At 40.9% G+C, this 26,102-nt stretch overlaps 2 protein-coding genes across 2 annotated transcripts in view; both read left to right on the top strand.

Annotated features, from left to right (window-relative positions):
- Positions 1 to 26,102, top strand: part of spdl1 (spindle apparatus coiled-coil protein 1) — a 581,008-nt gene that overhangs the window by 256,777 nt on the left and 298,129 nt on the right. The window lies entirely within an intron of this gene.
- Positions 13,064 to 26,066, top strand: tctn1 (tectonic family member 1). Its single transcript, XM_050042979.1, has 14 exons — positions 13,064 to 13,372; positions 14,519 to 14,636; positions 15,971 to 16,104; positions 16,385 to 16,536; positions 16,637 to 16,739; positions 19,271 to 19,383; positions 20,272 to 20,292; positions 22,284 to 22,418; positions 22,825 to 22,950; positions 24,781 to 24,870; positions 25,036 to 25,172; positions 25,271 to 25,424; positions 25,605 to 25,736; positions 25,838 to 26,066. Exons 1-14 carry the CDS (start codon positions 13,084 to 13,086, stop codon positions 25,982 to 25,984), a joined length of 1,851 nt encoding a protein of 616 aa, XP_049898936.1. The 5' UTR covers positions 13,064 to 13,083; the 3' UTR covers positions 25,985 to 26,066.

Here is a 26,102-nt window from a genome sequence, read left to right as displayed (position 1 = left end):
TGTGTGTGTGTGTGTGTGTGTGTGTGTGTGTGTGTGTGTGTGTGTGGGGGAGAAACATGAGTCTGATTGCTGTAAAAGTCACTGGCCACCCTGCTGTCTCCTCAGGCTCTGTGCCTCTTTACTTTATTAAACCTCATTGGCTGCTTGTAGCTGAGCGGTTTTCGAGGATTGCGACACAAAGGTTGCTGGTTCGAGCCCTCTGCCCGGCTGGAAACACTACGTACATCTTCATTTTTACATGCGAGACTACATGCAGACTTGACTTTGTGGCCTTCACGTCACCACAGTTCATTTCTCCTCATGAGCTATTGACTGGCCGCCTATTGATCTCCACACAATGTATCTCACAAATCATCTGTCTGTCGATCAATAGAGAAATCTCCCGGAAAATTCATATTGAGAAGCCGTGTGTGCTCGCCGCTCGCCTGCTGAATGGGAGATATTGAATGTTTAGTTGATTAATCGGACTAGTTTAAATTTGGCCATGGCTAGCTCTATTAAAACAGTGGCCGGTGTAAATCAAGATGCTGCCATTTGTGATTGAAATGAGCTGAGCTCTGCACACGCAGCTGCTGAGGATAAATCAGTGGTTGGGTTTTTCTATTTTCATTGGCAGTAATAACCAGTAATAACTGGATGGAAATCTGGCAAAGCCAAGGTCTTTGTTATGATGGATAATTCACATTTGATAGAGTGAATATGATATGAATGTCTGTTCATATGTTTATTAAAGTTAGACCGCCAACACTTTACTTTAAGCCCCCATCTTCCGCATTTACAAGCAGTATATAAACATTTGATGACTGGTTTATTACGCCCTGTAATGTTATTGTAAGCAGGTGGAAGTGTTCTGTATGCATTTGTACACTGAACAACAATGTAAACGCAACACTTTGGTTTTTGTTCCCATTTTTCACAAGCTTCAATTAAAGATCTAAGACTTTTTTAAATGCATACAAAAGACATTTCTCTCAAAGTTTGGTCACAATTTGTTTCAGTGAGCACTTAATTACACAGGTGTGCCTTGGGATTGTCACAGTAAAAGGCCTCTAAAATGTGCAGTTTGATCACATGACACAACGCCACAGATGTCGCAAGTTTTAGGGGAGCATTCCATTAGCATACTGATCACAGGAATGTCCACCAGAGCTGTTGCCTGTGAACTGAATGTTCATTTCACTACCATAAGCTGTTTCCAATGTCATTTCTGTAAATTTGGGGCGGCTGTGGCTCAGAGGCAGAGCAGGTCATCCACCAATTGGAGGATCAGCAGTTCAACCCTTGGCTACTCCAGTCTGCATGTTGAAGTATCCTTGATCAGGATACTGAACTCCAAATTGCTCCCGATGGCTGTTCTATTGGTGTGTGATTGTGGTAAAAACTGAGTTGCAGGTGACACCTTGTATGGTAGTCTTGGCCACCAGTGTATGAATGTGTGTGTGAATGGGTGAATGTGACTCATAGTGCAAGAAGCGCTTTGAGTAGTCGAATGACCAGAAAGGCGCTATGCAAGTGCAGGTCCACCCAACTGGCCTTACAACTGCAGACTATGTGCCAGCCCAGGAGCTCCACATCCAGCATCTTCACCGGCAAGATCCTTTGAGAACAGCCACTTGAACAGTTGATACAACAACCGGTTTACACAACCGAAGAATTTCTGCACAAATCGTCAGAAACCATCTCAGGGAACATCATTCTTACACCCTTACTGCAATTCTTGCAGTGGGTCTACTGATTCACGATTTGACACCCATTAATGTTAGGGCAAACGACAACACAGTGCTGAAAAGGGTTAAAACATGATTTTGTTTTTAACACATATATTAAAATCAGAGTTAATCTAATGCTGGGGAGGGGGGAATGGTCACTTTTTGGTTCCAAAGGGGCTGGGGAATGTCAGTTCTTTTACTTGCCGAGGGGGAGGAGGAGAGCAAGCCAAGGTCCACTTTTGCAGCCAATGGTTGCTTCTGTAGTTGTCCTTCATTGTCACACGTAACCGTTACTTGATGGCTGACTTCAGACTGCTGCCATACACTAGGTCTGCATCACTTTTGGCCTTTCTGGAGGTGCAACTCAGCCTTAAGGCTGCGGCATGTCGGGGAGACCTTGGCCTGCAGATTAAAAGCACACATAGAATGACAAATAGAGCAGTGTTTTCAGGGGAGTGAAGCACCTGAATCACGCACACCTGTCCTCAATCAGTAATTGCCCCACAGTCATTGGCACACAGCAAGTGAAGTCCCTCCACCCACACACACACAGAGACAACACCACTGCACACACAAACCACACCCAATCAGTGCCACTAGACTACAGGTCAGGTAAGATGAAGGTGCCAATGCAGTCTACCCTGCTACATCATCCTCACCAGGGTCTTGACTTGACAGCAGTCTGTCGTTGTAACCGACTTGAGTGGGCAACTGCCCACTGTTAAATTATGAATTCTGGTTTACACTGTACTGGGCAGATGGCAGATGGCATATATGGCATTGTGTGGGAAAGCTGTTTGCTAATGCCAATGCTTTGAACAGAGTGCCCCATGGTGGCGGGGGGGCTATGGTATGGGCTGGCATAAAGCTACAGACACACAGTGCATTTCATTGATGGCAGTTTGAATGTAAAGAGAGACCATGAAGAAATGGGGCAGCTGTATCTCAGAGGTGGAGCGGGTCAGCCACCAATCGGAAGATCAGGAGTTCGATCCCCGTTTCCTCCAGTCCACATGTCAGAGTACCCTTCAGCAAAATACTGAACAGGTGGCTCCTTGTATGGTAGCCTTAGCCACCAGTGTGTGAATGTGACTCATAGTGTAAAAAGCACTTTCAGTAGTCGGAAGACTAGAAAGGTGCTGTATCAGTGCTGTCCATTTACCATTTAAGAAAACCGAAAGCTTGAAACCTGAGACCCATTGTTGTGCCATTCATCTGCCACCATGGCCTCATGTTGCAGAGATCTGTACACAATTCCTGGAAGCTGAAAACATTCCAGTTCTTCCATGACCAGCATACTCACCAGACATGTCACCCATTGAGCATGTTTGGGATGCTCTGAAACTGCATGTACGATTCCTGCCAATACCCAGTAACTTCGCACAGTCATTGAGGAGGATTGTGTCAACATTCCACAGGCCACGATCAACAACCTGATCAATTCTATGTAAAAAAGATGTGTTGGTAAAAAATCTGAAAAAATCAGATGGCTCCAACCAGTTTTGAATCTAATTTTCAATACTGGGCTTTGATTACAAACCAAAAATAATAGTTGAAAAAAGATGGTGATATTTAAAGTTAGGACAACTTCTAATTCATAATCATTAAAGAATTTGAAAGCATGAGAAATTAGCTGGTTCCTATATTAAGAGGCAAAAACATAAACTATTGGACTATCTCACAAATTATATACATATGAGAAAATACATTGAGGTAAAACTCAACACAAAACATTATTATGTTATATATAATAATAATAATAAACATTATTAGGGAAAAAAAATCTATTTCAATGTTGTTATGAAACCACTCAGTAGCTGCTCATTCTATAGGCGACATATATGATTGTGTAGGGTGCCAGCCAGATGGGGGGTGCCAAACTTGCCCCCCTTAAGACACCAAAAGTGCTAGTTCGGCACTGAAGCCAGACACCATTTTGATGGTGTTGGGGGCAATCATAACACAGTGGGTGCGGTTACATGATGGCTTCTCATTCAGAATGAAATGAATCTGAATGAAATCATTCAGAATTAAAGTCTTTCCAGGTAGTTTACATGGGAAATATTCATTCCGAATGAGGGTTTACACGGGAGATCAGTTTAATCGCCTTTATTCGGGTCTGTGCAAGGTTTGGGGCAGGGAAGGTTTCTGATTGGATAGGGGGCGGGGCGGATGTTACATGTTTACGTTTACGTTTAACACTGTAGTCCTCGCTCCAGATAACAAGATGCTTGACGACGCCGTTCTTAGTGCCTTTTTCAGGCTTGTTTTGCTTATATTCTTGAAGCAGCAGTACGACAATAACCTTGTTCTGCTAATGCTTCATCTGTTGAGGAGGAGAAGGAAGGTAGAAGACCGTACTGTGGTGAATGGAAACTGGTGAGTGCAACGAGTCTGACTGCTCTAGCTCAGCCCGTTGCTGTGCACGCTATATACGTCATCGCGCCAGAAGGCCAAGGAAACGAGCATGCGCAGAAAGACCGGAATGAACTTAAAGAGGAATGAGTGTATACAAGTGCGAGAAATTCTTTCATTCCGAATTAGAAACAGAATATTCCAGCCCCTTACATCGGATTGAATTTTCAATCGCATTGGTCATTTTCATTCTGAATTAGGTGTTTACAAGATCACTTTTAATAGGAATGAACTTTCATTCTGAATGAAAAGGGAACAAAACTGTCCATGTAAACGCACTCAGTGTTGCAATTGCCCCCGGTCTCCCCCAAAAGCTGTTCAGACAGTCCCGTAATATGGTGTTTTCCAAAGCTAGTGCTTTTTTAGTATAAAATGTCCTCCTTGTGTTGTCAGAGACTTTTCAGAGACTGTACTGGCGGTAGTACAACTTTTCTAGATGCACAACTACCAAGTCTAGCGTAGGCTATTTGCATACATCCCACTGAAATAGATAAAGGCAATGTTTCCACGTTTTACTATAAACCAAAACCTGGCACTTTGACTCTGACCTTTGCTACAAGACAATGGCAAAACATTGTGACCTGCACACACACACACACACACACACACACACACACACACACACACACACACACACACACACACGGAGCAGGTACGTGTCAGTGAAGGGCATAAGGCTGGTGTTTTAATTTGGAGAGTAGATAACATGATGTTATCAGGACAGAGATGACAGACTGACAGACAGAGACAGACAAAAGGAGATGACAGGGTATAGGCTATGGAGAAACACAGAAAGATGCAGACAACATTTCCAGATAATATAAATATTTAATCACTATGTTTTCTTTCGAATGATTGACAGTATTGTAATGTACATATATAGGATTTGTGTATATGTGACAAATGTTTAAGGTTTTTACAGGATGCCACATCAGAGTCAGTGATAACTGAATCTTCTTTATATTTCTTTCTATCTATACAATACTAATTCATATATTGAGCGACAGTATAAGTATCTGCGTGTAAATTTTGAATCCTGAAGATACAACCCAAGGCTTCTGCAAACTATTTTTGATGTGCACATGTGTGTGTTTGTGAAGGACACTGGTATCAGCAGAGGGAGAGGACTGATGTTTGAAGGCAGAAACAGTAGAGACGATGACCTGATGAGAGATGGACAGATAAATGGACAGATAGATGGAGATGGAGACAGAGAGGGGGATAGGCTGAGAGGATTAGAGGAGCAGAGGTGGTGCTCTGTAGCACTGGGACATGATACACTACAAACACACACATACAGTACATGCTTTGTATGGTGAGTTACAGCAGGTTGAAGGCAGCAGATTTACAGCTAAGGACACTGTTTCCTGTGGAACAGTGGTACATGGTGCAAAGCACAGTGAAGGGCATGCAGCATGTGTGAGTCCATTTCTGTCAGTCTCCAACATTTTATGATGTCTGATAGAAATGAGCCAGGAACCTAAAACCTCTCTTTTAGTAAACTGTAGTTTTTCTTTGTTTAACTTTGTCAAGATATTGAACGGTTCAAATTCTAATAGCAAGTGATGTAGCAATCATTATTTTTCTTAGAATACTGATTTAAGTCTCAGACACACCAAACCCACATCAAAGAACTAGCTGCAACGATAGCCGACCATTGTTTCGCCTCACATTGCCTGTGTCTCAGCCAAAAAGTAGCACATGAACACACCGCAAAGACTACAGCCAGCAGCCAGCACGTATGCGCTGTGCCTGCATGAGAGGAAATAGCTCTCCACACCAGCAGATGGCGGTCGTTCAAAAAGGGAAACCAGAAGACCCTTGTGGCACTAGTCAGCCAGTTAACACATTAACAACACAAAGAACAAATGATACTTACCATGCACAACACCACCAATGTGTACTCATCCCAACTTTCACGCCTACATATGAAGGTATCCTCTTGCCTCTGTTGTTGACATTTAAGAACAGCGTGTCAAGTTACGTTTGTTACGTACATTATGTCTTTTCAAAATACACTTCTGTTTTCACAGGAAATGTACAGTTTTTATGCTCATTAAGTGCAGACAGTCTTTTTCACACTTAACAACACTGGTGAAACACCTCATATTTATGTTCAATTCCGTGTGGTTAGGTTTAGAATAAAAATCATGGTTTGGTTCAACCTTCACATGGGAAGCAAACATTGGGCTCCTGGGTAAAAGTCTGGAGTTTGTTGGGCCTGGCCACCTCCCCTCCTCCCCTCCTCCCACCCTTTCAGGACTTTCGAGCTCTTTCTGTTACGTTGTTACCAGTGGCATTTCAAACTGTTGCTGCCCGGCAGCGTATCATACTGCTGCGAAAGGTACCTTGTTGTGTTGGTGTCTGATGCCAATATCACTGATAAAGCAGCGGTATCAGGAAATGTTTCTGCTAAAGAGTTCAGTGGCTAAAGGAAAATAATCGTACCTCATATGACGAGTTTGTGCCAGTCTTTCTCCCTCTTGACTATCTCTTGTTTTACTTTCCTTACTTCCGTTTCTCTTCTTTCTCTTACTTAGCTGAACCAAAGATACTGGATTACTACAAGATGGCCCACCTACATTATACTCCCATTGTATGAAATGGTATACATTTCCGGTCTCCTAAGTAGGCATTGTCCCCCATACCCAATCAAAGACGATGGAGAACCGCCAATCAAAGACGAGTATCCCCAACCTCGCTTCTGTCAACATGTGTGTACCCTTACTGGCCGTAAGCTAAATAAATAAACGGTCCGTGAAAAAAATATTTGTTCCAGCGGATGTCTTAGTTACAACATTATTGAGCTAACTGGAGTAGTTTCATGTCGTATCCGACAACGGGAGGCTTTTAACAGATGACGTCCTGATGTTAGCTTTGCTGCTGCTGTTAGCTGTCCCTGTCAGCTGCAGCCACTGATGCTTTCTAGACATCGTGATTTCCCATAACTGAATAAATACCACACATAGCAACACAAAACTGCTTTGCTAGCTCAATCATGTTGTAACTAAGATATCCGCTGGAAAAAATATTTTTTTAATCAAGTGTCTTTGGTGAAACTGCACTGATTTCAGCACCAGAGAGGAGATATCTGTTGCCAGATCTCGCGAGAGTGTGTTGTTGAGACAGAGACAGGTCTTGAACAAAGTAAATTTTCTCCTGATTTGTCCGTCTGAAATTTGCCATTTTGGTGTCGGAATGTTCTGAAGATCTGTGGCTTGTGATAAATGGGTCCAATATTTGCTTCTGTGACTATGGGGCGAAAGAATCGGCCATAATCTGTAATCACGTTCATTTCTCCCACTGAAGTCAATGGACTCAGGACCTGCTGTTAGTCTAAAGGGGCGTGGTGGTCGTGAACCCCACGTGACACTGATACAGGAAACTGACTCGCAGTGGACCGTCTTGGTTTTTCCACCGTCTTTGGCTAAACTGCCAGTCAGAGCAATTTCATTTTCCGATGGGCTCCTCTGAAAAAACCCGACAGGGACTGACAAGGGGTGAAGGTGCAGGACGCACCGCAAAGATGAGGGTGACAGAGGCTCACTTATGGCCCAACGTTGACCGACAGCCAACCGTAGGCTTGGTGTGTTTTTAACCCATGGAAACTGCTTCAGATTTTCATGAAAACCACTGAAAGAAATTTTCAGTGACTTACTTAGTCTAGTTCCAGTCGCCAAGAGCACGACTGGAAGTGATGTGAGGACAGTGGCTCTTTGTTGCATCTGAAAATCCTTAAGTCTTTTAGGAAGGGCAGTTTTCAAACCTGCCTTGGTTACTTCAGTTGAATCGAACGATGGAGGGTTAACCTCCTTGGTGTGGTCCGTTTGGGCAGGTGTGAACACACACCAAAACAACCTGACCTAGAACTTGTTAAAGAGGTGATCTCACTCTGGTCACAAACAAACTTTGGTAAGGTTTATTTGTGGTGAGAACTTGATCCAACCTTGATGCGACCCAGCAGGAGGAAGCTTTGCACCTTTATTGGATTAAACTATCTCCTGTAGCCAGCTGTACTGTGCTTGTGTGAGTACTTTGGCTACAAAAAGCCTACGCTTGCCCTCTGTATCACATCAGTGCTAAACACTTGTAAGCTGTGTTGAAGACCGCAGGCACACCTGATGGATCTTTGGAAATGTTTCCGGCTCATTTCACCTCATGTTGGCCTAAAGTGGTAAATGTGATGCAGTTGTCCCTCCATTTTCAATTTGGAAAGATGAGAAACCAGGAGGTTTCCCACAACGAAATTCCGACCAACTGCCGTGTGAACACAAACCAAACTGGAGACAGTATGCAACATTGCAACAAACTGGTCGCTGATTCGGACCAGAGCAAACAAACCAAAGGTGTGCAAACGCTCTCACACTGCGCCCTGAGTGAATACCTGGTCTGTTAGTCCAAAGTTCCAGCAGCGTTGTCACGGTGACATCAGAGCAGAGGAGAGCAGGAGGCTGGCTGCTGTGTGTTCTGTTAATGACCACAGGATTTATTCAATAAACCGTTTGCTTCTTAATTAATGCTCTAATTAGACTTCCTTCCTCTCACTGCCACCCAACCACACACACACACACACACACACACGCAATGCAATTGAGGTGGTGACCTTGTGATAACCTATGTGTTCATCGTTCAATGACCATGCCCCAGCACTCACACACACACACACACACACACACACACACACACAATGGAAGCATGCACCAGTAGTACACAGTGATAACACACACTCTCTATCTCTCATGCAAACACACACACCTTGGACATTACCATCCATAGTGCAGCTGTGCCTCCCCCTGACAGCTGGATATTATCCACAAAGACTCAGATTGAATATATTCATCAGTGGTCCAGCCCACGCCGCCTTAATGGCCATTGAGAATTAATTAATGAGTGTGAGGGACAGAAGACACTGCAGGGAGAAAGAGAGAGGTGTAATGTAACAGGAAACACTGGCTGCCGAAGTTATTCAAAGAAATACCTGTAACAAATAAACTTATTTAACTTTCACAGGATCCATTAGCTGGAGAGAGAGACAGGAAGGAGTCAGATTTGAATCAGGAGAGCAAGAAAAGGTGAAGAACCCCATTTGACTCCTGCGGTTGAGGTCACTACCGTTTGTTTAGGCCTAATTGGAGGATGATAACTGTGAGTGTCTGTGTGTGCGTGTGTGCGTGCACATGTGTGTGTTCATACGCGTGTGTCACAGCTCCATAAAAATCAAATACAGTACAATGTCAGAAATAGACAACCTCCAAAAATATTGGATTTCAGTGTTCTCATATGAGTATATGTATAACATGACAACTCGTTAAGCACTCGTTTGTGTCATTTAATGCTCAAAGCATTTATTCAGACACACCTCTGTGGACATGACGTTAAAGGGACAGTTAACCCCCAGAACAAAAATACATATTTTTCCTTTTACCCGTAGTGCTTTTTATCAATACAGGCTGTTTTGGTGTGAGTTGCTGAGTGTTGGAGATATTGGCTGTACAGATGTCTGCCTTTTCTCCAATATAATGGAACTAGATGGCACTCAGCTTGTGGTGCTCAACATGCCAAAAAATGCATTTGAAAAACTCAACATCAATTTCTCTTTCCAGAAATTATGACCAGGTTACTCAAGATAATCCATACGCTTTGTTGTGAGCAGTTTCATTTAGGAATTATTTTCTTTCTACCAAACTACACTCACCAACTATATCACTGCGCAAAAGGTAGAGTGCATTTACTACTACCACTAAGCTAACTAACATCACAGCTCAGCCGAGGAGGACATCATTAATGTTTACATCACATGCTGTCACAAGTGCGAGCCTCTCGTCCCTGAGTAGATGCACACTACCTTCTGAGCAGTAATACGGTTGGCAGAGTGATACTGTTTGCGGGTGTAGTTTGGTAGAAAGGGAATAGTCCCTACATGAAACTGCTCACAACAAGGTCTGCGGATTATCTTGAGTAACTTGGTCATGATTTCTGGAAAGAGACATTGCTGTTGAGTTTTTCAAAATTTTGGCGCTTTGAGCACCACAAGCTGTGTGCCATCTAGTTCCATTATATTTGAAAAAAGGCAGACATCCAATATCTCCAACACTCTGTTACTCACATCAAAACTATCTAGACTGATAAATAGCAGCACTGGTAAAAGGAAAGATGTGTAATTTTGATTTGGGGATGAACTGTCCCTTTAACTGCTGCATTAATCAATATTTATATAGTCACAATGTTTCAACTGATGTGTCATATGAACAGGGTTAATCCTATGAACTGACAGTGAATTATCACCAACCCAGCGGTTTCCCTCGGCTCTACAGTGTTTTAGCAGATTTCAGCTAATTTGTTTTGGTTTTACAGCCCGCAACTTTACTGTTTTAGTTTACTCTCACATCTCCATTAACCTGGTTTCAGGCAGCTGTTTTCAGTGAAAAGCTCTTTACACCACACAAAGGTTACACACAGACTAGCTGGTGAACAAAGTGGAGCGCTTAGCAACTACTTATATTTGGCGACCTCCTGAGAAGCTGTATTGTATTTTCTAGTGGGAAAGCTGATAAGGTTAATTTACAGAAATGTATTTGCCAAGAATATGATTAGCAATTATTTTTTATCATTTATCAAGCAAAAATCACAGACGCACAGGTATTCTCTGAGTCCAGCTTCTCAAATGTGAGGATTTGCTGCATTCTGTGTTTTATGTAATTGTAAATGGAGTATCTCTTTGGGATTTTGTAATCACAGCTGTTCACTATTTTCCAACATGTTATAGATTGATAGATTACAATTTGTAATGCCACATCTATGTTTAATCAGCTGAGCTACACCTAATGTGATGCTTTAGTTTAGACCTTAAGGTCTCTGTAGGGTTGGCTCACATGAAATGTAATGTATCTATGGGATCAGCTGACCAATAGGCTAAAAGGACAGACTTGTGAAGCTGTAGCACATTTTCAACCAGAGACCTCACCTCAGCACTCTTCAAACACACCTGCTATTTGTCCACAGCCTTTTATCCAATCATTTTACTCCACATTCTTCCTTTTATTTCCATCCAACTGATCCATTTTTGAGTAATTTTATCCAGTCAAAGACTCTTTTTCTTTATGGTGAATCTCTAATCACTTAACCAGTCTGATCACTCGCCTCCTTCCCCCAGCCATATGTATATAAATGCTCATTATAATATTGTTTCTTTCAGCGTGAATGACACTCCTCCACTTACCTACATCAACTCACATTCCGCAACACTCATGTAAAATGTTTTAGGTTTACTTCAAATTATCCTGTGAAATTAATAAATGAACGAGTACATCATAAGTTAGTCTGTATTTGCTTGTTGGTCCACATCTAACTGCATAAAAATACCCTGTTCCATTTACACCAAAAACAGAGTGAATAAACTGAATGGATATAGCTAATCATATCAGCATTCCAACTTTAAAAACGGCTGGGGGGAAGGAGAATGTAATTATTCTAGTCATGTCACTCATGGTTTTGCTGTCCTGTGCTGCCATCTTGTGGATTACCGAAAACACTGCAACAAGAAATGTTAACAGAAGTGTCCGTCAGGGCTGTAGCTGCTTAGAAACACTAGAGCTAACCCTAAAACACTCCTTACATGCAGTCTAAACTTAAGATCTCAAACTGACTCCAAGCAAGGCATTAACAAGATAATTTATCTGAGATAAAGCCAGAGCTACAAGGAGAGGGACTGTTGGACTTCGATTCATAAGGGCCCCCGAAACAAGACCACATTGAATGCTGTTGTTACTGTGTGTCTGCTGGATGTGCAAATGGAAAATTGTTTGCTTACACATTCACCATCACATCTCTATGTGGTGATAATATGATAATGTTGTGTTTTTGTTCCTATGCCTCCAAGAGGACAAAAATGATCATGGTCATATAAAAGCTAATTAAGTAAATAGACCAAAAAAGTGCTATTAAGAAAAGTTAGTCAACAATGATTTTCAGGTAATAAATTCACAACACATTAGTTATCTTTTCACTTTCCTTCTACATTAGTTATCACATTTTATCTGTGAAAAAGGAAATTGCATTTGATTTGTCGGGGCAGTGTTTTTGGAATTTGCATACTAGTCTTTCAAATGTAGTGTAAATTGACTGAAGCATCATCATTCACCATCTTCTTTAAAGGGGTCAGGAGTTCCTGAGGCCAATTGCAAAACCTTGTTGAATAAACCCGAGGATATCCGCCAGTGACGTAAGGTAGTTACCAAGGGCCCCAGTGCATGCAATTGTGACGGGCTCAGTGCACGCTAGTTACTAGTTTTAAGGTACACGCACACCACTGGCACCTGTTTATAAAAAGCCAAAGAAATATACTGTTTTCCTCCTGTTCATTTCCCTCCACTTTTCTGTTTAAAAGGCATGACTGCTTGCTGGGCTTGTAGATGTGCTCAGCTTGTCAGTCTGTCAGCTCTTCAAGATTTTGCACCTAAACTAACTACTGTATCATATCATCTTGTCACATGATTAAATAGAAACTTGGTATTAGGCAACATCAACATAGATTTTATTGCATACCTGTGTATGACAAAAATATAAACGAAAACAAGAAATTGTTCATTTAATTGAATAGTGTATGTATGCATGGTTTTTATAGTTCATGTAGAATAATTTAATTAAAAAAAAGAGATGAAAAGAAAAGGATTACAACAGAGATGGGTTTACATTTTTTAAGATATATAGCATACAGTAAATGGCACCATTTTTTATTTAATGTGAGTTCTTTGAACACGAGTGTAGATCCGAGGTGGCAATCTAGATCATTCGCAATGGCCCCCCCACCCTACAAACCGCCGTGCAAACGCTCATGTATCCGGCTGAGCAGGAACAATTCCTTACTTGAACAGCAGGTGGCGGTAATGCTTTATTAAAGGCAGTAACATGTTAATGCAATAATAGAAGAAGAAGAACCATAGCAACGGTTAAAACAAAGATGGCGGTCTCAGCTGCTGAGCTGTGGTCCACTTTAATCCTACTCTGTTTATTCTTGTTTACTGCCGTCTCTTCCAATGAAAATACAACAAGCTACAACTGGAATACGACGCTTGGTGACCAGAGCGTCACATACAACGTTACCGACAGTTACACAACTACGCAGCCTACAGAGTTTGAGTCAACAACTCCGACACCGGGCTCCAGCAGCACAGAGGGGACCAGTCAGCCGAGCCTGCCCGCTGACCCGCTGCCTGTCTCCGGCCAACTGCTCACTCCTGTCACCAACGGTAATCCACACTGTTAAACACGTTCTCCAGTCTTAGTGTTATATTTAAAAGCTAATTAGCTTCGGTCTGCATTTGTTGTAATGTGCCACTTATCTGTTTATTATTATTATTATTATTATTATTATTATTATTATTATTTTAACTTTAAAAATACAAAATGTACATGAATCTAAGTATAAAACACACAAACAGTATATGCATATGTAAACATTACAACCATTTATACATAAAGACAATAGGGATGCACAATATTGGATTTTTTCCCCCCAATATCCAATATATATTTATAACACGATAACTGATACCAATATCGATATATCCACTTCTTCCCCACCAAATTTTAGTGATCATCAAGTCTCTTCTGTAGTGGAATTAACATCATGTACTATGCATGCATACTCTTATAGTGATGGCCCACCAGCAGATGGAGACTATAGATGGAGAATACCTTTCAGCGTATGTAACATTCATTCATTTTGCAAAGTACGAAAAAGCATGTTGGCTCATTCTGTTTCATTTTAAAGCCAATAGCGGCCAATACCGATGATGATGTGCCGATATTATTGTGCAACGCTAAAAAATAAGCTGTAGAGCCTGTGCTTTTGAAAGTAACTAATTGTACATATCTGCTCATTCAGATATCTAGTTGCGTATACACACATTGCAGACACATAATGGCCATGTACTATATCTTCATACTGCATATGCTGTAACCACACCAAGATCATATTTCTGTAGCTCAGAATAGGGTTGCAACAGTATGAGATTTTACTCTATGATGACCGTATCAGAAAATATCACAGTATCACTGTATTCGTTATAGCATGATCACTATTATCATTATCAGTAAATGAAAATTGAATTGTTGTTGTTGTTGCGCAAATGCTTTTTTTCTTATAACAAGTGCAGGTTAGATTTTTTAACGGTTGCAGTTTTTCTTTTCCAACACTGCAGATAAGCAAATGTACGCTCTATTATTACCGTCAATTTTAATACCAAGGTATACCTTGAAACCAGTATGTCACTGCAACTCTAGCTCAGAAGGTGTAGGTAGCTTTGTTAAGTTAAGGAAAGTTTAAGACAAGTGGCTAAACTAGCCTTGTTGTGAGAATATCTGTCTAACCTGAGCCTTGTTGTGTGTTTCAGTCGACAGGTTGTGTCCCTGTGACGAGCACAAGGATGTGTGTGACATCAACTGCTGCTGTGACAGAGTGTGTAGTGAGGAGGTGGCTCTGTTCACCAGCTGCTCAGTGGACACTGTCAGGTAAGCCTTCCACGAGACCACAGGGAGAAGGGACTAGGTTGCTAGTCTGTGTCTGTTATACATTACACTTCCAATGATTCATACGTATCCAGGAGCTGCGAAGCGTTGCTGTTGTAAGAAAGCATGGAACATAAAAGACAGTTGATTTCATTTCCTGTTAATTGTCAATAGACACTGTTCAAATAATGGCGGAGATTGGGCAAATAAAGGTGGCTGGGTAAAACATTGAGGAGGAGCGGAATTACCTGTGCTCCAGCAGCTCACATTGTAAATTCAATGTGATGAACTTTTCCACGGCACTAATTCAATCAGTACTACAACACAGTCATGTCATACTCACCAGTTTGCGGCTCTGAGTTTCTCTTTTTTAACAGAAATACTGTTTTAAATTCACTAATTAACTCTTATTACTTACACTCTGCAGTTGTTGTTTTTTTTGGAGTATGATTAAGTCACTGTCAAGAGAATTCTGTCTGAAATAGGCAGCCAATGGCAGGCCTATACCCGCAGTCTATACATCCTGTGAGCCAGACTAGGAGGGGGTTAAGTCCTTTGAGCCCCTGGAAGGCCTTGGATGTAAAATACCTGAGCAGGAAGTGTTGTTTCAGTGACGGCAGTTTAACAGAGATCGAATGTGGCAAAATGAAAGTGAAATAATTAGTGAATAAACAATATTTGTGAGGAAGTGAGAGCAGCGGAGTGTTGAGTGTGACAAGACTGGAAGAAGTCGTGGCACTGATGGAATCAGGGCTGTCGAAATGTCTTATGTTGAGTTTAAGTAAAAGTAAAACACAGAGGAAGTGTTGAGTTTGTGTTAAAAGCAAACAGAATGTTAAAAGAGGAACATTTGAACACATCTTCTGAAAATATGACAAAATATGCGACAGAAATAATAATGTGAAACTTTTCACGTTGTAACAAGTATATTGTAAAACAAGTATATTGTTATAACAAGAAACCTTTCATGTTATTACTGATACTGATCAGGTGTTTTTTTTCTGGCATAGCAGCAATACATCTGCGGAGGTTCTCTGATCAGCTGAGATACATAAACTCTCTGAGTCTGGCCACTCTTTTATAATTTACAGTAAATTAATTCAGTTCAACATGAATTCATATGAAATAAGATGTATTTAAGAAACACAATTTACTTATGAATTCACCACATCCCTTTGTTGAATAGTCTGCTTGCTTGTGGACAGATTTAATGACCTTTTTTCCGTTGTGTATCAGTATGATTCACTGTTTCTTACAGGTACACATGTTAGTAATGTCTGTCTCCATACAGTATATGTACAGGCTCATCCTCTGTGTTTGTTCCTTTTTGTTTGCAGTGGCCCAAAGCAGCTGTGCAGCCACGATGTGGCGTCCTACTCTTTAGGGAACACAATAGATGGCTACTCAGAGATGCAGTCGTCTGTCCGGAAGGAGACTAATTATGACATCTTCTGCATTCGCTCACAGAACCGTGAGTCATTAATGGCATTTATTTGGATTAGAAACTACCCGTGGCCGAAGCTTTTTTAAAGAAAGTACCACTTATTACTTAAGTCTTACACCTATTGGTCAGTTATTAGACTGAAATACATCTTAGTGCTGACTTTAAATAATAAGGCTGTTGAATTGAACTGGCTACTCCTAGGCTGGTACAAACTACAAACAGTATGCAGCCATGTCACAAAGTACTTTATAATGTGTCTGTCTCCATCTCCCAGTCGTCTCAGTCACTAACTGTTTGTTCTGTCCAGGTGTTGATGGATTTTCTCATCCCTCTCCTGCTCTCCCAACTGACAGCAACTTTGACTCACTCTTCAAAGACTTTACCAACTTTATTTTTGGCTCAGAGGAGAACAGTGTTCAGGTTTCTGCTGCAGAGCTCCAAGCCTCGTCTGGATACCAGGCGAGTCTCTGTTTATCTGTCTCTGTTTGTCTCAGACTGAATATTTGTAACGATCACAAAATAGCAATGTTGTTTCTCTGCTGCTGGTTTATGGTTTCAGTATGGAGATGTGATGGTGACAGCAGGAGAGAGTGGACAGAGGGGGATGTTCTTGCTGCCAGCTCCTGGTGTCACTGCTGACTGTATGGACAACAGTCCTGCAGGTAACATTCATGCATAGTGGTCAGCCCTTAGGTTGACTGCTTTGGCCTGGTGGATGGGCCGACGAGGGGGAGGGTGCTAACTTGGTGCTAAATTCCTTTAAAAAATGTACACTTTGAAGTTTCTTTAATGTGTATTATCAGTTACATTTCAGAGTCCAAATGAACCATTCTTCACATCGTTATAAATTAGCTCTACCTCTCAGCACTTATTTAAAAAGAAAATACTTTACTTTTAAAGCATGTTCGCTCGTTACTCCAACACCAAGAGCTGAGTTTCATTAACATGGAAAACCATTTGGTTAAAACAGATCGTTGATGCTGTTTCTCCGATCTAGCTCAGCTAAAAACACAAAAAAATTGACGAGCCTTTAATTCCTTTTACGTAAAACTGTTGCTCAGTAAACATGGGGAAATACAATCAAGTAGTTTATTTAAACCTCAATGAATATTACTTGTGTAAAGTTGGGCTTCAGATAACATTTCAATAATGAATCACTCATTTGATCTAGCTCTGAGACAGCGCATCAGAGACAGAGAGAGAGTTATGACACTCGTTTACAGAACTCCAGGATTGCAGCACCCAGCATACCGACACAACATCTGTTCATCCTGTTTAAACAATACTCACCACTTGGATTACTTTTTTGAAAAACCCTTTCAATGCTTTTGAACTAAAGAAATATAAATAACTTACAGAGTAATAGAGGAATGGACACATAATTTGCCTTTATGACCGCTTCAGAAGTAGGGAGTCACCACCTTTGTGTTTGTCGTCTCTTTTCTTTACCAAGCTGGTAAATCTGAATGAATCACTGTATTCGTCGGTGCTCATGGTTTTAGTGAAATGAACTGAAGGATTGAATTATGGACAGTAACCCAGCTCACAATATGTAGCATGTAGCCATACTGATAAAAGTTTAAACATTTATATTTGTATGGGCGATCTAAACAGCTGACTAACGTTAGCTCTCAAGGGTAGCCAACAACCTGGTTTTATACATCCGAAAAACTGGACGTTTATTTGGGACCAGGCTTTTAATTGAAGTGTTATGGTATTTGGTAGCCTTCGACACACGGTAACTTTAACTGGATTTTAACTGGTCCTCACTGAAACACTGACAGCATCAGAAATAGAAAGATCTTTAGAACATTTCATCCCTCCAAAACACCATATACCAGCATGAGGCAGCATCCATACTGTAGTGGCAAAAAACATAAGGTTGGGCTTTTCCTTTAACCTCTTTTCCAATCTCTTTTTTATCACACATAGAGAGTGCAGGTGCAGTGTGCCAGACTCACAGCCTTCTTTCCAAAAATAATTCCCAAGAGTATTTACCATTCAATGTTTCTTAGACGTTACTGCAGAATAAACATAATATGAAAACAAGAAGCAATCAGTTCAGTGTCTTAATGTTTTAACTGAAGCATAGCAGGTTTCATTCACCTGCAGCAGCTGAGGTTGCGGTCAATGTGTTGTCACCTGCCTTCTCCCCACCTTGCAAAGCAGCTTATAGGATAGCACCCTCACCACCTCTGGGGGGGGCACACTTGCAAACACAAACATCAATAAATTATGTGAATAGAAATAAATTAAAATGCGACTCTTACACATATACATAGTCTGAGTGGGCGGAAGTTCGCTGCATAGATCAGCCTCTCATTGGGCGGAACGAGCCACCCGCTGAAGTCCCGCCCTACCACCTCCGGTTGTGTAGCAGTTTTCAACCGTTTTCAACACGTCCTTTACTAACTTTTGCGGTGTTTGATCTTGCGGGGATGTAGCCATTTTTCTGCCATGGTTCGCGTCCTGTAGGTGATATTTTTGTGGGCGTGTTACACCAAAACCTGTTTCTCCCCGGCAATATTTATGCAAGCGCACCGTTGCTGTGGCACCGCCCAGAACGATTGTGATTGGTTGAAAGAAGTACAAGCAGCCGGGGCATTTTTTTCTCCAATCTCAAAGTGAGAGTCGGCCCAGCCAGACCTTTCTTTTCTTGAGAAATGTCTGGTGAGCGAGACTAACACATACATAATGTGAAGAACTGATTTTATGTTAGTTTAATAAGTTTGCAGAACTACATTTGCTGAACACTTCAACAGTGTCAGAACAACTTCTAACAGCACAAGTCAGTTAAGAGTTTTATATTTCTGATTGGCTCCTCACAGTCACACTCATAAATATGTCGCATGACTGCTGTCATAATACATAATCCACAACAGACTTGGTACAAAGTGCAACACAAATAAAGTGAAACACAGTTAAGGTCTGAATTACAGCCTGTAACAGGAGAAAATCCATCATCCATTTTTTAAGATTATTTCATCTTTATATGTGTCAATAAGATATTTATTTAAAAGCCAAAGCTTCCAGTTGGTTAAAGGAATAGTCTGACATTTTAGGAAATAACTCTCTTTATGATCTTATCATTGTAATTTCATATTCTAAACATGCTTAAAAGAGTTTAAAGGAAGACTATTTTTTATTTGTATGTGTGTGTTGTTGCTTTAGTTTCTCCTGCCTGTCTCCTCAGCGTTCCTGAAGGATCAGAGCAGTAAGTGTTCCCGACGTGTGGTCCTGCAGCAGGACTGCAGCACTCTGAGGGCCCTCAGCATGGACACCTACACAAACATCCAGCTCTTTGCTGTGAGTCTCCCATTAACTCACACATACATGAGTATATCTCAAATGTAAGCTTTTTTTTTAATGCATTTTGGCCTTTCGTCCAAATGTAAACTGCATTTTAGGTCACTGAAAATGGATTGTTTGTAAAACTGTCTAGGGTAAAGATTTTCAGGGACTTAATTTTCAGTGTTGACGTGTAGACAGGGAGTAGCAGACGTGACCAAAAAAATTTAATACATGAATGTAGGTGTTACTGTTCCACTGTATTGAGGAACAGAGATGTCAGAATGAGCTACGGAGGTCACTCCTACTGGTAGCCTTCAAGCAATAGCTTATTTTCAGGCTTCTGGTTGGCCAACTTCTTCTTCTCCTTCTTCTTCTTCTCCTTCTTCTTCTTCTTCTTCTTCTTCATTTTTACATTGCTTTAAGGTTACGGTTTTATAACCAAGTGCTGGTTTGGCATGCTCTTGACAGCACTTAAGTTGTGTCTTGTGTTGTCATTTGGATGGAGATATTTCTATAACAGTGCTTGTGTGGATGGAAATATTTATGAGAATAGAGACAAAACCTTGAATTCACCTTAGGAGATATATACTGTGATTAAAGGGCTGATTAAAGGGACTCTTACATTTTGTAATTTACTTTTTGGTGAGCTCACTTTCTGAATCTGATTCAGCTATATTCCTCTACCTGCTTAACTAATGGACATTTACCAGAATTATTTCAGGTAGCTAGAAAGCATCTCTGGGTGGACCTTTCCTTTTTATTCATTTGGTAACAGGGATGTTTGTTTATAAGATGAATAAGCTACTGTACTGAAAGGCTTAAAATACAAAAAGAAACTTAACAAAGAAAGAATCAGTTGATGTTTATTTAAAGATGTTTAACTAAATCTTTTCCACTCTACAGGGGAGGAATAAAGATGCAGCTGTAAGTATGACTGCTTTTTGTTTGACTCTGAAACAATCCATTAGTTTTTAGTTGAACCACAGAAATTTAACAACTATATTGATCAGTGAATAATCATTTTAGTCAAGTAAGCATCAGAGGTTAAATGCTACAACTTTCTCTTCTTTAAACACGTTATGCCAAATGATGCCTTCATATACTGAATGTGTATAAAGCAATGATGTGAAGAGCTGTTTGTCTTCACCCTACTTGATATTATATTTGTTTTTGTTGGTTAGCTGATATACACTTTTAAAGGTACGCCCCTGGTTTTCGTTTTAATTCCCAATAGAGCCTCCAAATCCCATAATGACCTCCCAGCTCAGTGTTGGTGTTTTGAAACCCAGCTGAGAGGAAGTCTGGGGAACATGCAGGTGTTATTGGTTGCTTTAAAATAACTATGGAGCTGCATCAAGGTCTGTGTTAAAAAGTTTAACATGCATATGCCTAAACAGGAAATTTAGCAAGACACCGACATTCTTTTTGCGCAAAGACATACAGCCCCCAAAAACATGTCGCATGCCACATAGTGCAATAGGATACAAAAAGTTGAGGTTAACTGCTGCAATATGAGGACAGGAAACATTTTTGCATTTACTAAGAAGAAGGAAGTATTTAGTTATTTTCACATTTGCACTGACACCACACTAAACGTTTTGCTCTGCAAACTATTTAATCAAACCATACTAGAAGTGTCATTTGTCATTAGTTAGACCTGTTTTTTCTACCTTTCATGGAATTCCATTCATTTTAGCATGGTATGAAAATAAATCAATGGGAACTTGAATCTTGATCTATTGGATCTGTCATATCATATCGAGACATGTAATCCACCACAGTGAAGATGCTGTCTGCTTTTACTGTTTCTTTGATGCACTGCAAACTGTTTTGATGATTCTGTGCTTTAAAGGGGACCTTTTATGCTTTTCCTTTTTTCTGCAATATGTATGTATAACGTTACAACAGCACGTGTTACACAGAGATCACACTATAGGGACGATACAAATTCCCTAGTTTATGTGTTTTTACACAGAACCAAATGACAGCAGCATCATGTTGCTCCAGTGTGTGATTTTAGACTGCATGCTGGGATCAGGGAAGCAAAGGAGGTGTGATGAGCATGACATGTAATACAACAGCATTGGTCTTTGGTGTGACATGTGACATATACTGTAAGCATCGACAGCGCTTTATAAACAATAACAATGGCATTAACATGGCGATAACAACCATTTACCATCACTGTTATATGGCGGCTGATCTTGTCGTCTGCTCGGAGGGTAAGAAGCTCCCGGATCTCATTGTTTTCCAAATTTGCAGACATTTTTGGTCACTGTTCTTCTTATTTGAGTTAGCTGCTAATGGCTATCAGCTACCTTTTAAATCTCCCGGCAGTGGGTTGCACATATAACATGTCGTCAAAATGTCACACCCGTTCCACCCACGATCCTGTCTTGCCTGCTGTCCCATTTATACTGACGTAGTTTCGGCACTATTCTCCATTACAGTCATTCACTGGCTACAGTAATGGTGCAGAGACCCCAAGATAAGGAAGATCTGGAAATGGTGACAAATCAGAGCAAAATAGGCTTTTCTGGGAGGGGGATTTATAGAGATAGGCACCTAAACGTAGCATTTCAGATAGAGAGTGAATACAGGTGTTCCAGTATAGACAGTGTGAGGAAAATAAAGTGTGTGACCATTAAAGCATGTAATCATGTTGTAGTAGAAACCCAAAATACAAGTGTAAACCTAAAAATGAGCATAAAAGGTCCTCTTTAATTACCTCATTATAACAACATAGCTTTGAAAAATGGAAATGAATGGCTTCCTGTAATGCACTGAAATAAAATCAATTGTAACATTGACAGTATACAAACTGTAACTCTGTACACTAAAGATGAATCTGCTAGATATTTGGGTTAAATATTAATAAAAGTGGACTAATGTGTTCGTCTGTGACATTGCTGGAGGTTGTTCCTGTGGAGCTGGCCTCAGTCATCCTGCAGTCTGTAGATGGGACTCAGACAGAGCTAAAGATGAGTGATGGAGAAATCCTCAACCCTGTTCTCCTGAAGCCAACCCTCTGTGCTAATGTGGTGCTGAAGGTGAGTCACCCACACTCCCAACACAACATTCTGAAGGGCCCTACCTGTATTTTTGGATTAAAAGCTGCCAATGTAAAAACATATGGAGTAGGGCTGGGCAATATATCGATTATATTGATATCATGATATGAGACTAAATGTCACCGTAGATTTTGGACATTGTAACATCTTAAGTGTTGTCTTTTCCTGGTTTTAAAGGCTGCATTACAGTAAACTAATGTAATTCTTTGAACTTACCAAACGGTTGTATCTGTTCTTTTATTTGCCTATACCCTCGTAATCATTATATCCACATTACTCATTATAGGTCACACAAGTGACTGAAATTGTAGATATAAAATGAAAACTCTGGCCAATAGAAGAAGTCATTGTCTGTTGGACAAACTACATATTTTTGTGTCCGTAGGTTGCCTATGTGATGAAGTACAACCCAGCCGGTGAGGTAGTGAATGTGACGGTGTCTCTGGTGCTTGGATTTGTCCGTGAAGCTGCGCTGTCCCTGCAACAGGAGTTTCACATCACATTTGTCCAGGTAGTGTCTCAACAAGAATTGTCTACTTACTGTGGAGTGTTATCCACAAAAGGGGTGGTTTTCTAGTTAAGGAAATCTTAGGAGTGCTGTGTTGCATTCAGAACTACTGTTTGATTAGATACAGTATTAGCTACAAAACAGGCTTAATAAAAAAAGGTCAGTATGATTCAAAGGTTGCTGCAGCGAGGGATGGGGTCATTGCTGGTTCTGGATTGGACTGCATTTTGAGGGCAGCTCAGCTGTCTTTTTTTTGGTTTACATTTTAACAAGCCTCTCAGACAGCGAGGGGGCAACAGACCAGCAGCAATGAATGGATACACTAGGGCAGTGGTTTTCAACTGGTGGGTCATGGACCAAAAGTGGGTTGCGGGTCCATTCTGAATGGACCACATGTTACTCGCGAATGTGACAAGTTTGTAAAAAACACACTTTGTTTTGAAGTAGAATAAATTTCCAGCACAAGCTTAAATTTTGAAGCACTGTCTCCTGCTGTAGAGTGAATAAATAATGTACAGCTACCAGACACAGCAGCAACCTAGCTCGAGGACATGGCCAAATGGAAGTACAACACTGAATATATTAAACTTTGTGGAACTTGATTAAAGACTAAGGAGAAATTTAGACCTTGTGGCTGGACCACTTGGGAACCACAGGGCTAGGCTAAAGTCATAAAATGTTGGGGCGTCAGTGGCTTAGTGGATAGAGCAGGCGCTTTGGTGTGAAAGTGTTTGTAATATTTCTGATGTAACAAATCTTTAAACCTACAGCTGAGCCTAATATTGTCTTTTACTTTATACTCACAACATTCATATTGGTTTAAATAAACAATTTAATAGTATAAGGTCTTACACAGCATTCGGATTAAGTGTTGAATACCAACACTAATAGTAGAGACACCAACACATTTGATTCCACAGCCTCTACATATTAATGTCTCACGTGGGAAACATACAGATACACAGATTACATCGACATTTGGTCATAAACACATACATTATTGCCCCTACATACATATATACTCACAGGTACTTCAGTGTTTACCTGCCCACTGCCATAGCTACCACTGAGGACTCAAAGTCCGGCCCCCATCAGCTTTTTACCATGGGCTGCTTTTATATGTGGATCTTCCAATAAAGACAGTCTGTGTGCACCTGTCTGGATGGTGTGAGTGTACAGGAAGTCTTGAAGAGATAAAGAAATATGTAGAATAACAGAATTTTCCCCTTGGGGCTATTTTGACCTGCATGAATTAGTAGTCATGGTAATCAACAACAATGAAACGAGACCTTGGTTAACATTTTGACCTGGCTACAGCCCTGTGCACGCCTGCGTATGAATACACACTCACCATGGTACTTAATTTAGAGCAGCCGAGTCAGACGAGACAAAGCTTGAGACTGAGATACGACTGAAAGCTCTGTTAAAGACCTGCTTTCTTCATGCAAGAGTGCAGATTTGTGAAACTTTTTAGAATGTGTTCCGATGATGTAGTCATCCGTAGCACGCTACCTGTGCCTAGACTACAGACACTCATGATAATACAGTAGCAAAGATCATTGGCTATGAGGGTTGCTCGGTTGATCCTGTAGGTTTTAAGTCTGCCTGACCCTCTACTCTTGAGGAAAGCTTCAAAATGATTTTTGAGACTTACAGCAAGTCAAGTTTCCCTTTCACATTGTTATGGGGTGGTGAGAAAATCTATCCATTCGTGTTAGTAGACTCTGATTGACTGAAAATAAATAAATTGTGCACAAACTGTAAATGTAATAAATTAAAAGTAGTTTTGAGACTAATGTGAGTAATGTACTTTATCTTGTGTGTATTAAACAGGAGGATATGGAGGAGGTGGTCGTCCACTACAGTGGAAATCCAGGTTATGTGGTTGGACTACCTCTTGTGTCCGGAACAAAAACAGCAGAATATCCTTTACCTCCCTGGACACTGGATTTCCCTCAACTTGACCTACAGACAGTATGAGTGAGCAGTAGTAGTAAGGGTTAAGAGTAGTTTGACAGAGTTTGATGAAAAGGGGATATTCTGATGTGCTACAAAGCCCAGGGTTTGTCCTTAATAGTTGTCATCACAGGGATTGCTCGAAGCATCGACCCCAGAGACACACTGTCTCTTCTCCACAGTACTGAGGACCAGGACTGTCTGCAGGGACCACATCGGCGCTCCCCTGTCCTGTTTGGTGTGGACTCTGTGTCTGGCTGCACATTAAGGCAGGACATCCTTATACTCAACAAATCTGATCACTGTACAGATACAGGTGCTTCCTCATGTTGTAATACTTATGTGGTGGCTTGTCTTGTCCCTGTAGACTGGAGGATGCTGCCAACTGCTCCCTGGTCTTCCAGGTGCTTTTGGATGTTCTGAGAGGACCAAACCATGCTCTGTATGTGGCTTCCTTTGGAAACTCGCCGTTAGACTATCCACTGGACTGGGTATCAATCAAGAGCAACTTTAATCCTGGGGTGAGCACAGTTTGACAACATCTGATTGGAGAAGTCATAAGGGGGACCTATTATCAAATCTGACTGGTTTATAAATTTTAAATATATTGTATATTTTCACATTGTACGTGTTTCCATGAAAACACAGTATGTGCTTTATGTTGTGGGTCCACAATCCAGCAGTATGTTTGTGTTTTGCAGGACGCACAAAGTTGCAGCATCCCGTTGTCACTTCATTTAGAAATTGAATGGACCAAATATGGATCCTTGGTGAACCCCCAAGCTCAGATTGTGAGCATCACAGAAGTCATCCAAACCAACACCACCAGTTTGGTGAGACTTGCTTTTGCATAAATGCTGCCAGGTTTTTACATACAAATAAAAAAGATGCAATCTAATCATTTCTACTGTCTGACTGTCTTGTCCTCCCACAGGACATGTTGTCTGGAGGCAGCAGCATCTTGTCAATCAGGAGCTCTGTGACCTTCATACCAGTTTCTGCTGCCGCTCTTCCTGGTTACAGAGCCATGCCCACCATCGATGCCAAACTGCCCTTTGACTTCTTCTTCCCTTTTGTCTGAACACTCCATGTAGACTTATCTTCCCTCTGTTTGTATGATCGTGTTCCTGTAAATTGTGTAAATAATGTATATAGGATGTTTGTAAAAAGATTATTTAACAAATGTTTTTTAATAAATG

This window comes from Epinephelus moara, chromosome 4 (genome assembly GCF_006386435.1).
Source record: "Epinephelus moara isolate mb chromosome 4, YSFRI_EMoa_1.0, whole genome shotgun sequence".
In the NCBI taxonomy this organism is placed as follows: domain Eukaryota; kingdom Metazoa; phylum Chordata; class Actinopteri; order Perciformes; family Serranidae; genus Epinephelus; species Epinephelus moara.
Note: the sequence above shows the minus strand (reverse complement) of the source record. Positions and strands in the feature narration are given on the sequence as shown.